At 43.7% G+C, this 13,000-nt stretch overlaps 1 protein-coding gene across 20 annotated transcripts in view; it reads left to right on the plus strand.

The window, feature by feature from the left end:
• The window catches only part of AGFG1 (ArfGAP with FG repeats 1), a 77,660-nt gene that overhangs the window by 18,581 nt on the left and 46,079 nt on the right, over positions 1-13,000 (plus strand). For all 20 annotated transcript variants that reach the window (XM_075937598.1, XM_075937607.1, XM_075937605.1 and 17 more), the window contains exons 2-3: positions 1,933-2,026; positions 12,166-12,281. In XM_075937598.1, coding sequence (XP_075793713.1) covers positions 1,933-2,026; positions 12,166-12,281 — 210 coding nt within the window. The remainder of the gene's footprint in view (positions 1-1,932; positions 2,027-12,165; positions 12,282-13,000) is intronic.

Genomic DNA, 13,000 nt, shown 5'->3' on the forward strand with positions numbered 1-13,000 from the left:
CTGAGACCCTGCCCACCTCTGACTCCATTGCCACCTCATTCCTTTGCTCACACTCTCTCCCACCCTTCTTTACTTTTGGAGTGGGGGAGCGAAGGGTATAGGAAAGTGCCAGAAATGAGGGATTCAGGATGTAGGAAAGGGTTCTCTTTTGAGGGGAAGGGGGCGTAGGGAGAGAGGCTTCTGGCATGGAGTGTGGACTCTGGTGTGGGGCTGAGGATGATGGTTTTGTGCTATGGAAGGGAGTTCTGGGATGGGACATGGGTTTGGGATCTCAGTGGCACTTGACACAGCTCCTCTGGAGCAGCTGCTGAGACCCCAAGGGAGCTTGGCAGGCTCAGTTGTCTGACATCACACCTGCAGGTGCCAACCCCGTAGCTCCCATTGGTCATGGTTCCCACCCAATAGAAGCTGCTTAAATGGCACTTGGGGTTGGGCAGTGCATGAAGTCCCTTTTGTGCTTTGGGTGGCCGGGACTTGGCAACAACTTCCTGGAGCTGTGTGGAACTAGTGAAGGTAGGGAGACTATCTTGGCCATGGGCCACAGCTTGACCAGAGCTGCCAGGGTCTCTTTTGGACCAGGCCTTCTAGTTGAAAACCAGTCACCTGATAACCCTGGTGGTATGGTAGCCTTTGAGGAATGTGCCATTTGCTGTTTCCATATAAAGTTGGCCACACTTTAAGACTTTCTTTGAAAAATTGTGATGTACACATGCTCAGAATTGATTTTGAGAGAAATTCCTAGAAGAATCTGTTCACACCAAGCATGTTCCAGTTTGGGGTTCAGTTAAGACTTTTCATTGCAGCTGTGGGTTGCTGCAGGCTGTGTTGGCTCTACACCTGGTCTGGGCGCTTCAGTTAAGAGTAGGGTGCCTTTCTTTTCTGATCTCCTATTCCTCCAGTGCTGTCCAAGCAGCATGAAGGAAGAAGCTGCTTGGTTTGACTGCAGATGGGATAAGTCCTATAGTGACATTGGAATGGAGGAAGGTATAGATTGGAGCAAAGGCCAAGTGGGCAGGAACAGGAGACTGGCACTTGGGGATGGAAAGTGGAATTGACTAGGCAAAATGACTGAGATTGAAGACTAGTGGTAGGTGGAACGGGTTGGGCAAGGACTGGGAGAAGAAGCTCAGGTCGATGAGGAAGATGCTGGGTGTGTGTGATATGCACTGAGATTGAATGGAACACTGAGGGTGGGTGAGTGTGAGAAAGAGAGAGACTTGGATAGGTATGTTAAGTTTAGTTTAATCAACTAATTGACAAGAAATCCATTGACTAGTCAATAAGCAGGGGAGCTAACCCTGCTGCTGTTCTGCTTTTTAAATGTATTAAGAGTCAATAGACTCTTAATATATTTAAAAGGCTAAAGCACTGCAGGAGGGGCCCAGTGAGAACTGGGACAGCTGATTCCTGGCTCGTGCTGGGTAACCCCCCTCCCCCTGCTGTGCACCGGCCTTTTAAATGTATTAAGATCTGATAGGCTCTTAATACATTTAAAAAGCAGAGGTGCAGTGTCTGGGACTAGGTATGAGCTGGGAATTGGCTGATTCCCGGCTTGTATCCAGTCTCTGCTGGCCCCCCCTCAGATTGTGGGCTGGAGGGTGAACTGGCTTTAAGCTGGCTTCCCCCCAGCAGTGGCTCCTGCTAGTCACTTGTATCCCTAGACTTAGACTGTCGAACGAAAGACCATCTCATTAATAAAGAAGCAGACTTTTGAGGAATTGCTTTAATGTGGTTAGTAGTATATTTAATATACAGTATACTACCACTCAGGGATCATTATGTTGGTTGGTTGCAGTTTCACTGCATATTTTCCGCAAACCCAGCCTTTTAAACCACGTTTTAATTTTTTGTAGCTTATTGTAAATATGTAACTGTGTGTGTGTGTCTGTTTAGAATACTGACAAACGTTTGTTTTTGTTTTGTTTTTTTTAGGCGAGGTTTAAATCCACCCCATAGGGTTAAGTCTATCTCCATGACCACATTCACGCAACAGGAAATAGAATTTCTGCAGAAACATGGAAATGAAGTAAGTGCTTGCTTATTGTAAAATACCTAATGTTTGGTGAATGACTTAATTTGTTCTAATACTTGAATTTGAGAATTTCTCAAGAGAATGAGTGCTGCAGCTCAAAAGTAAATTGAGGAATTCAAAGTTTTGGACACTTTTAAAAAGTTCTTTCAATTACCATGGGGGATGGGGGGAGGATTTTTTCCTTATTGTAGTGATGCACTATTTAGTAACCAGCAGACACCTGGATTCATACAACTAGCACCTTCCACTCTTTATTTTAGGTGTGTTTCTCACCTAAATGTAAACCAACTTGTTTATCTGAGCAATTGGTTGAACAAAAAGTAGGACTGAGTGGACTTGTAGGCTCTGAAGTTTTACATTGTTTTGTTGTGCAGTTGTGTAACAAACCCTACATTTGTAATTTTCACTTATGACCGAGATTAAACTACTGTTCTTTTGAGATGAATTAAGACACTATTTTTTATTTTAGAAACATTTGCGCAAAATAAACAAGTGAGCACTGTATACATTGATTTCTATTACAACAGAATTCAAAGTATTTGAAAACTTAGAAAACATTCAAAATTTCAATTAATAGTCTATTGTTTAATCTTGAAATTGGTTTTTAATCATTTGCCAGTCCTAATAATGTTTAGGGTCTTGGCAACATTCCTTTGAAGCATAAGTAAGTAGCTTCTAATCCATAATGCTTCCATTGTACTTCCATTGTGGGCTCCAATAAGTTCTCTGCCCCTTTCCCTCTGCTATCCTTCCTCTCCTCAAGGACTTGAAGAATTAATTTTACTAATACACTTTTACTGACATCTGTACAGTTGAGATTGCAAGGAGCATGCAACTGATTTTCTTTTTCCTCTTTTAAGAGACTGGTGATGCCTTCAGTCTCCACAGAGGGAGCTTACCAGGCATGAATATAAGAGTGCATACTGGATCTCTCAGGAATACATAGCAGAAGATAACAGGAGTTATAGTGAAACATACTGATGTACTTCAAGCACCTGACTAGAGACTCTGAGCTAAAGGAGGGGAAATGGATACCTAAAAAGAACAAAAGTGCTAGCTGTATGAATCCAAAAAAGGTTCTATGGTTTAAAGAAATTGCCATGACACATCCCTCAGCATCAATTGGTATTTTGAAAGTGTCTCAAAGAGAAGGATTTGATTTTTTTTTTTAAATCAAAGGTTCCAGCATTTAGAATCTTTCAAGAGCACTTAAAATACCAAAAATCTTCAATTTCAAACACAGTTGTGCATCAAAATGTATCAAACAATCCTATACACTTGGTTTTGTCTAGGACTGATAATGAAACCTTATAGACTTTAAGGTCAGAAGAGACCATTTTGATCATCTAGTCTGACCCACTGCACAATGCAGGCCACAGAATCTCACCCACCCACTCCTGGAATAATCCTCTTACCTATATCTCAGATATTGAAGTCCTCAAATGATGGTTTAAAGACCCCACGATGCAGAGAAACCTGAACTTCTACGCTGAACTATTTGATATTTTATGTCATATCTTTCAGCAAGCAGCCCTCCAGTCCACTGCAGAGATTGATCTGCATTGAGAACTTGTCTGCAAGTTTTTTCACCAATAATTATCAGTTTCTAAGCCAATATGGCTACATTAGTGCAAAAAGTGTGTGGGGATAGCTTTTGGTTTTGATGTTGGTTTAAAAATTTAAACAAGCTATGCCGATTAAACGCTTTGACAGAATAACTGTCCACACATAAAGGTTTGCCCTAACTAGACAGTTTAGTTTATTTTGGTCTTACTCAGTTTTTTCCAACAATTTAAGACAAACTCTAAATTGCAAATATCAAATCACCTGTACAATTAACCTTGGGTTTTGTCATCCTCCTCTCCATGTTTGAAGAACTATACTTTAGGTTGAATGGATTTTAATGGAAGTAGTGTTAGTGACAGCACTGTGCAATAGAAAGCCAGTTACACATTTAACTAATGACTCAACCTGATTTCATACAAAGTATACTTACAACCGTTATTACTGGAAGAATAAAATCCCTCCAGTTCCTTCTCAGTTGCCCTCAGCTTGAGATGGAGCTCCACAGTTCTCTGCCTTACTGACACTCAACTAGTTATTAGCCATTAATTGTTAGTAGGCAGTTAGTGTTCTTCTTATGTAGTTAGTAGTTGTAGTTTAAAAAAAAAACAAAACTTTTTTCTGTCATGCCTGGCTCTCCGGTTTTTAAACAGTGCACCTCTTGCAGAGATGCAATCCCAATCCCCAACAAGTTTATTTAAATTGTGGAATAATTTAAATACAGGCAGTCCCCGAGTTACACGGATCCGACTTATGTCGGATCTGCACTTACGAACGGGGCTTTCTCGCCCCGGAGCTCGAAGGCAGTGGGACCGCCCAGAGCGCAGCAGTCCCGCCACCTCGACCTCCGGGGCGAGAAAAGCTGCTCCGGGTGCCCCTGGTCTGCTGGGGACCGTCTCCAGCAGACCAGGGACACCCGGAGCAAAGCCGGGGAGGCGGAGGGGTCCCGCGCCTCTGAGGCTTTGCTGTGGCAAAGGCTCAGAGGCGTGGCACCCCGCCGCCGCTGTGGCTTTGCTCCCCGTGTCCCTGGTCTGCTGGGGGGGGGGGGCGCAGCTAGTGCGGCCCCCCCCCCCCCCCGTCCCAGCAGACCAGGCTTTTGTTGTGGACCCTGGGGTAGAGCAGCTGGGGTGCTGCCGGGTTGGTCCTGCAGGGACCTACCTGGCAGCCCAGCTGTTCTGTCCCAGGCTCGAGATTCAGCCGCTGTTGAAACTGATCAGTGACTGATTCCAGGAAGCTGGGGGCAGAGCAATTCTGCCTCCAGCTTCCTGTAGTCAGCCCCTGGTCAGTTTCAGCAGCAGCAGCTGAACCTGGAGCCTGTTCCGACTTACATACAAATTCAACTTAAGAACAAACCTATAGTCCCTATCTTGTACGTAACCCGGGGACTGCCTGTAGTAGATTTCCCTCTCTCCCCCCCCCCCCCCGCTAACAATGGTTTTGAGCTGAATTTAGCAATAATGGTGTGTCTAACAATGGTTTTGAGCTGAATTTAGCAATAACAACAGAACTGTGGCTTATTCAGACCCAGTATTCAAAATAGAAAAACACTAGAGATTTTATCCTTTTAGTACACTTAAAATCACAACTGGGGAGATAGCAGCTACTTAAAAGAAACTTTCAATTACCCTGGAGAATTACTGGGAGTTATCAGTGAGGTCAGAGCTTGAACTATAGTATTTTCTTAATTGATTTGCAAATAAGAAAGTGTGGACAGTAATTTTTTGATGGGGGCAGGCACTCCAAGATTTTGGGTAAGTGGTCAAGGGCAGTACTTTTCTATGGAGGAGGTACAGAGGTTGGGTACAGAAGGGAACTTGGGATAGGAGACATGAGTACAGGAGAGGATGTGGGGTCTGAGCGTTGTGGCCTGTGGCAAGGGACTGGGGTGCAGGGTCCAGGAAAGGGTATGGGTATAGGAGAGTATTCTGGCAGGGGGAGGGACTAAGGAGGGGGGGCATGGTTTAGGAGGGAGTTGTGACCAAGGTAGGGGTAGATTTGGATGGTGACGTGTAGCAGGGAGTTGTGGTACAGCAGGGAGTGGGATGTCAGAGGTGGGGTCTGGCCAAGAGGCACTTACCTAGGCAGGTCAGCGGACTCAGAAAGGCTCTCTACTTGCCCCCAGCCCACAACTGCTCAAAAGCAGCTGGCGATTCCATTTGGTCTGTGTGCTACATGCCCTTCACACAATCTCTCTTCCATTGGCCAGCTTCCTCCTCCCCAGTGCATGGCACAGAGCATAGTAGCAGCCAGCTGCTTTGAGTGATGTGGAACTGCTCCATGCCTGAGGGTCCTGGCAGAGTGGGCTTTGTACCAGATTAAAAAGCTTGGTGACCTGTGGGCGGGGTCTTGGCCACTCCTGGTTAAGACTTTATTTGTGATGTACCACTAATAGGGCCCTTCCAAATTCACAGTCCATTTTAGTCAATTTCACAGTCCTAGGATTTTAAATTACAAATAGAATCACTTTGTCTATTTAAAGCTGAAATTTCATGGTGTTGTAACTGTAGCACTCTTGACTCAAAGAAGATACAGGGGAAGTGTACAGAGTTATAGTGCAGGAGTTGGGGTACTGCTACCCTTACTTCTATGTTGCTGTTGGGAGTGGTGCTGCCTTCAGAGGTGGGCAGCAGAAGAGTGGGGGCTGCTGGTTGGGAGCCCAGCTCTGAAGGCAGAGCTGCTGCCAGCAGTAGTGCAGAACTAAGGATGGCATGGAATGGTATTGCCATCCTTACTCCTGTACTGCTACTGTTGGGGTGCTGCCTTCAGATCTGGGTGCCTCGCTTACAGCCATCACTCTTTGGCCGCCCAGCTCTAAAGGCAGCACAGAAGTAAAGGTCACAGTACTGCACCCCCTAAGATGCCCATGCATACCCTCCCTCCCTCTGTAACTACCTGTTGGGTCAGGACTCCCAATTTGAGAAATACTGGCTTCTCTAGTAAAATGTGTAGTAAAGGATAAAAGCGCACTCAAAACCTAAATTTCATATGCAGAGACCAGATTTCATTGTAGCGATGTAATCGTATAGTTGATTAACCTATAAGCTTTTGCATATTGTGTATTCTATAGCATTAACCACCATTCCCCCCTCGTCCTCTCTCCCTCTCCCCCCACCAGTACTTTTTGTTTTGTTTTGTTTTGTTTTTTTAAGCTGACTGGCCAGCTATCCATCTCAGTCCTGGCTCATGCCGGGTCTGGGACCTACCTCTGCTGTGGCTCTGCATTTTTTTAAAGTGTATTAGGAGCCAGGTGGGCAGACTCGTGCTGGGTCTGGGAACTCCGTCGTCTCCCTTCTTTCCCCCGTAACAGGGACTCATGAGGAGACAGGCAGCTAATTCGAGGGGAGCTGGGGTTTAAACTGGCTCCCTTTGTGGACCAGCTCCCGCCTGGTACCCCATGCTGCTGCCTCTGTATCAGAGGTGGCTGGCAGGTGGATCCTCAGCAGTGGAGCCAGAGTGCACTGGCTGCCAGCCCCGGGGACTATAGAATAGTCGAATAATTAAGAATTAATTAGGTTACTGTTTCACAGTCCATGATGCCCTAACTAAACATTAAGTACCATTTTAGACCTGGAATTTGTGTGATAAACCACTTATCTCTCAAGTTTTTCTGGTTGCATAACAGAATGATGTCATCAGACTCTGGCACCAGAGAGAGAGGGGGTTGGCGAGCGTAGGGAGCAGGAGGCAGCCCGCTAGTTCCTTTTAGTAGCATTTGTCAAGCTAGGGGTCTTGAACCAAAAGGTAGTTCCATGCCTGTTGTAGAGGGTGGGAGTTATAAGAAGGGAAATACTATTTCTGTGCTGCCACTGGAGCTGGGTGGCTGGAGAGCAGTGACTGTAGGCTGAGCTCATGCAGCAGTGCAAAAGCATGGGTGGCATAATCCAGATATGAAGTGAGGGCTCATCACAGCCTGAAATACTTTCAAAGGGAGTCACAGCGGAAAACTTTTTTTTTTTTTTTTAAAGAACATTCTGGCATACAATAGTGTATCTGATCACCTCTGTTAAGAATTTTTCCTAATAGCTTTCAGATAATGCACCCAAAAAGATACAGTATCTCATGGTCCACTTACCTGAGACACAACAGATAAACATTTTGGTGACTAAACCTTTTAGCCATTCGAAGTTTGTACATTTCACCTAGATTACACTTGGAGTAGATTGTAATTTCAGGTGTTTAAATCTCAAATTAATTCATTATTTAAATATTTTTGGCTCTTAGCTGTAGTACCTGTGTTTAGTGCTCTAGTTATCTACTTGTAAATATTATGTTTTTCTGGTTTCTGATTTACCTGCATTTCATAGTCTGCCATAAAGTGATTCTGAAATTCTCAGGACTGGGAAGATTTGTCAGTGAAAGCGTTTGTTGACATAACAAAATTGCCAAAACTTAAAACCGGTCAAACCTGTCTTTCTACCACCCATTGTCAACTTATCAACATGGCCATAAAAGCACCCCTTTGGACTGAGCAAATCAATATGGGTAAGAATCCCATAGTGCTTGGTGTCACCTTCAATCGCAAAGCACTGTGGGAATGCACAATGTAATTTGGGAATGTGAAAGTCCCATCAGCCACTTCTTCACTTCCTAACCCTCTCTGGGCTTCTGGCTTACTTTTGCACGGCCTCAATGACCCTTGCTGAATGCTCCAATATCTGCTGAGAAATCATGGATCTTTCAGGTCTCTCCCATAGGGATGTTAAATTGTATTTAATCAGTTAATTGAGTAGTCAAATGGAATTTCCATTGACTATTTGATTTGTTAAGGGGGGAAACTGCAGAGCCACCAGGAGGTTAGCTCCTGGCCCTGGGAGTTAACCCTGCTGTGGCTCTGCATTTTAAATGTATTAAGAGTCGCCAGGCTCTTAATATATTTAAAAGGCAGAGGTGCAGCCGGGGGGTTACTGGGTGTGTGCCGGGAATCAGCTGCGGAGCAACCGGATGTGAGCCGGCTGCGCCTCTGCCTTCCTGCTCCCCACCCATGGAGACAGTGCTAGGGGGGAAACCAGCTTTTAAACTGGCTTCCCCCAGCACCGACTCCTGGTCCTCTCCCCTGCCCCACAGCCATTGTTGCCTTTCTGATAGAGGCAGCAAAGGAGGGGAAGAGGGGGAGAAGCGACTAGTTGAGTCATTACTCACTACCTGATAGCCATATGCTTAATGGGTAGTCGACTAGTCGCTTACAACCCTGCCTTCCCATGTTGTGTTAAATGTACTTGAGACATCACATATTTAAGATTCTTTACTCCATACACTAGAGCAGTGTTTCCCAAATAGTACTCTGTGGAACCCCAGGGTTCCGTGAAGCGAAAGTAAGGGTTCCGTGAGAACTTGGAACGCCCCTGTTAGAGACAGTTATCGCTCTTGACCAATTTTTCTGGCTGGGGTTCCTTAGCCAAAAAAAGTTGGGGAATGCTGCACTGGAGCAATGCAGCACTCTTGGATCTTAAGCGGGAGAGCATTTTGAGCAATAGCAACCCTTCTTTTCATAAGAAGACACTATGAGGAGTTCACTGCACAATGCACCAGAATTGTTGGGAAAGAATTGTTAAAATTCCTGTGGTTGGCAAGTGGAAGGGGCACATCTGTTTATGTGGCTGCAGAGCAGCAGAGTTCAAAGCACTGACCAGAACGGCTGGAGGTCAATAAACATGCTGGAGGTCAATAAACTTGGCAAAAAACCTACTGAAGTACACACTACAGCAGGGCTACTCAACTTTGGAGGCTCTGGGGACCTTAATGATACTCACAGCACATGCCAAGGGCCGCAACTGAACTGTGGTTGCATGAACATGCAAAAATATATGCAATTAGTTTCTTTGACGCTGACAGAAGTGAATACTAAGACAAGACTACACAACACGCAGGCCCCATTTAAGTCAGTTCTGCTGATATTAATAAAATGCAATATTTACCCTATTTACACCCATATGACAGCATGTTTAATGAGCAACGACAGTCCAGGAATTGAACTACTAAAATGCATATCAACAGAAGACCATTATATTGATTTGCCATTATGATGTGTGTTCTCAGTGGAGGACGTGTTCAAAAGATCCCACCTGCATGTTAAGTCCTGCATAAACCCAGACTGCACCATGGGCTGCAAACAAACAGGCTGCGGGCCGCGTGTTGAATAGCCCTGTACTATATGATTGTCAACAATAAAGGGAGGCGGAGAGAAAAGTCTCTTGTGGAAGTGGAATTTTTGTGTCACTAACACTGCATGTTTGTCACAATTTTTGATGCTTTGCAATGTGAACTAGATTTTTGTAGCAGTGTGTCTGGATTTTGTAGCCAAAAAGCGTTTTTTGACAACATAACTTCTAAGTATAGACAAGACTTTAGAGAGCAGCATCAACAGCACATTCTTCACTGGGACATATGAGTACTACCATGATAAAAAATAATAAATCAGCACCACTGATTCAGAGGCAGCAAGTGGGGGCGGAGGACGGGGAGAAATGTGTGTAGTCGATAAGCCTAGGCTTATCAGTTAATCATATAGCTGACTACATGTTGACATCCCTAGTGAATAACATAGCTGAAGTTGACTTGCTTATATTTACTTACTGTGGTGTCTTCACTGCAGTGAATTGATGTCTGATGATCTCTTGTCAACTCTACCTACAAGTCTCCTTCTGGTGGAATACCAGAGTTGATGTGGGCACACTACAATCAGTTTATTTCTTATGCCAGAACTGATTAATTGACCCCTGCTGGATTGATCAGTACGATCTGGTGGGTAGTTGTAGGCTTGCCTAAAGTTGTAGACCTGGTCTCTGCTTGCTTTGTACCTTTTGGGAACTCCATGTTAAGATAATCCTTGAGATTTCTGTGATGGTTTCTGTTTTCTTTGAACGACCTGAGTGTTTCACAGAGCAGAGACTCAGTTCTGAAATGCTTATGGTGTTCCCTCCACCTTCCTGAAATGTTTTACAGTCTCAGGCTGAAAAGGTTGGACATCACTGACCTGAACCAGTCCACCACAGATGAATGTATTTAAAGCCAAATTAATATTCCATCGTACTTCCAAACTGACACTTGGCTATGTTACAGGAAGCAGTGTTTAGGATTCAGAAAAACACTTCACTCTGAATCTAAGCCAGTGCATTGTGCTCTCATATACCGTTCCAGAAGAGATTTGTGGCCATTAAAGATACTAGTCACACTTTTTTGTAAGAATATTGACTCCTTTTCTTGCTAAATTACAGATTTTTTTCCCCCACCATTTCCTAAGCAGTTTGTTGAGTAAGTTCTCCATTTGTTATACTATTATCAGAGTTGCCACCTTTCAGTTGATTGGCTTTACTTCAGTAATGAACCAAGTGAGAACTGTATCATTCTCAGGTGTGCGAAGAAATTTTTTGAGGAGGCAAGTTACTATACCTAAATGTCTCAGTGGGGAAATGAGTGGTTAGAGGCAAAGCACTAAGTCTGACAATTTTTTCAACTTTGATTAAAATAGAATGCTGTCCTAGGATAAATCTCTCATTGCATTGTGTTCAGTTTCTGACTAGACTTGGAAAATATTTAAAATATGGCAGTGGAAATGCATATTTCCGTTAACTTGTGTATGTTTCACTTTTTGAATATGCTTAGAAACTTTGAGGTATGAATTTGGTCTTTGTTAGTGGCAAACTCTTAAATTGTTGGCACAATACGCTCTAATCCTGCTTGAGGAATTGTGTAGTTTTTAAATAAAACAGTCCTTTAAGCAAGATGACTTATAACCCTGTGTGCATGCCCTCCCCGCTTCTTGAGTTGCTTTCTACTCATATAGCTGAGTGCTGAGCAACTAATGCTAAGTTTTTCATGAGAGAATTTTGTTTTTGCTGAATCATAAAGAAGAGCTACTGCCAAAAAAAGCCGAGGGCGACCTCATTTTCTCTTTGGCTTAATTAATTTACCCATTGAAGGGACAGGACCAATTTGAGACACTTCTGTTCACCTGTGAACTCCTTGTTGTTAAATATAGTGTGTTAATTTTCTAGTTAACCATGCTGCTTTATAAGCACCTCATACATTAGACAGGAATTTGCTCTGTACAGCTGAAAACAAAACACTGTATATTGGGAAATTTTAAAAGCTCAGAAGGATTCTTAAACTAATTCATACAAACATAATTAATAAGCTGGAGTCTTCAGCTTACAGTGACCTGTAAAGTTTGGAACAGAGAAGCAGAAAAGAGTCTGTGGCTTGAACGTGTAGATCTTGGGGAGAAGGATTTCCAAAGACCAAAATGGCAGTTACTGTGTTACACCATTGGGAGTACTTTCAAAATCAAGTACTTCCTGTATATGTCTATGAAATAAGATACCAAGGTTTGTTTCTCCTGCTGTGACAGATGGCCTTGCAATATCTTAAACAATGAACTGTACACTCTCACTTCACTGAAGTATTTGTGTAAGCCAAGTTCTGTGCAAATAAATATGGTAAAAGTGGTTATTCAAAAGTTGTTAATGGATTCTATCTAAGATTGTAAATTGAGAATGAAAATATACATTTAATTTTGTTAGAATACTGATTTTTCTCTCTTCTTCCCTCCCCCCCCCCCCCCCCCCGAATAGGTGTGTAAACAGATTTGGCTAGGATTATTTGATGATAGATCATCAGCAATTCCAGACTTCAGAGATCCACAGAAAGTAAAAGAGTTTCTACAGGAAAAATATGAAAAGAAAAGATGGTAAGCCAACACTTCCCATTAGTTTTGATAGAGATGCTCTCATACAGTAAAATGTCATAATTTCCCAAGCCATGTTATAGACATTTCAACAGGATAATAATCAGCAGATTGAGTTGACAAATAATACATCCCAGGGCATGTACAAAATATAACCATATAAATGTATCCCATGTTCACAATTAGTTTCCCCTGGGCTTCTTCATAAAGGTCTGTACTTGGATCCAAACTGCCTAAGCAGCTGCTGAGGCTATACAAGATACTTTCCCTCTGAAGGTGAAGAAGTTGCCCTCTGTTAAAAAGGGCAGCTTTTGCTGTTTCCATCAGAGTGGCTTTTAGGTATGGCAGAAGAGATGCTATTGGGTTCTGTTCATGCTCTAACAGCCCTTGTCTGTTGTTTTTTTGTTTTGTTTTTTCCTTTTTATATATGTGGCAGACCTTGTCAAGCTGTATTAGATTTGTTGCATTATACCCTGAATAGGCTGTAGGAACTACAGGTTGGACCTCCCAAAACTGGAACTCTGTCATCTGGCAACATTTGTGGTCCAGCAGGACCATAAGTGTACATAGACCTGGGAGTCCTAGCTGGGAGTCCTGGTGGCAAAAGGGATGGTGGCTCAGAGCCCTGGTGGACAGGCCTGGAACTGGCACTGGAGCCCTAGTAGTGGAGCTGGTGATGTAGCAGGGCCGCAGCAGCATGGTGGGAGGAGGCGTGGCTGTGT

The sequence above is a fragment of the Pelodiscus sinensis genome, chromosome 10 (genome assembly GCF_049634645.1).
Source record: "Pelodiscus sinensis isolate JC-2024 chromosome 10, ASM4963464v1, whole genome shotgun sequence".
NCBI lineage: Eukaryota > Metazoa > Chordata > Testudines > Trionychidae > Pelodiscus > Pelodiscus sinensis.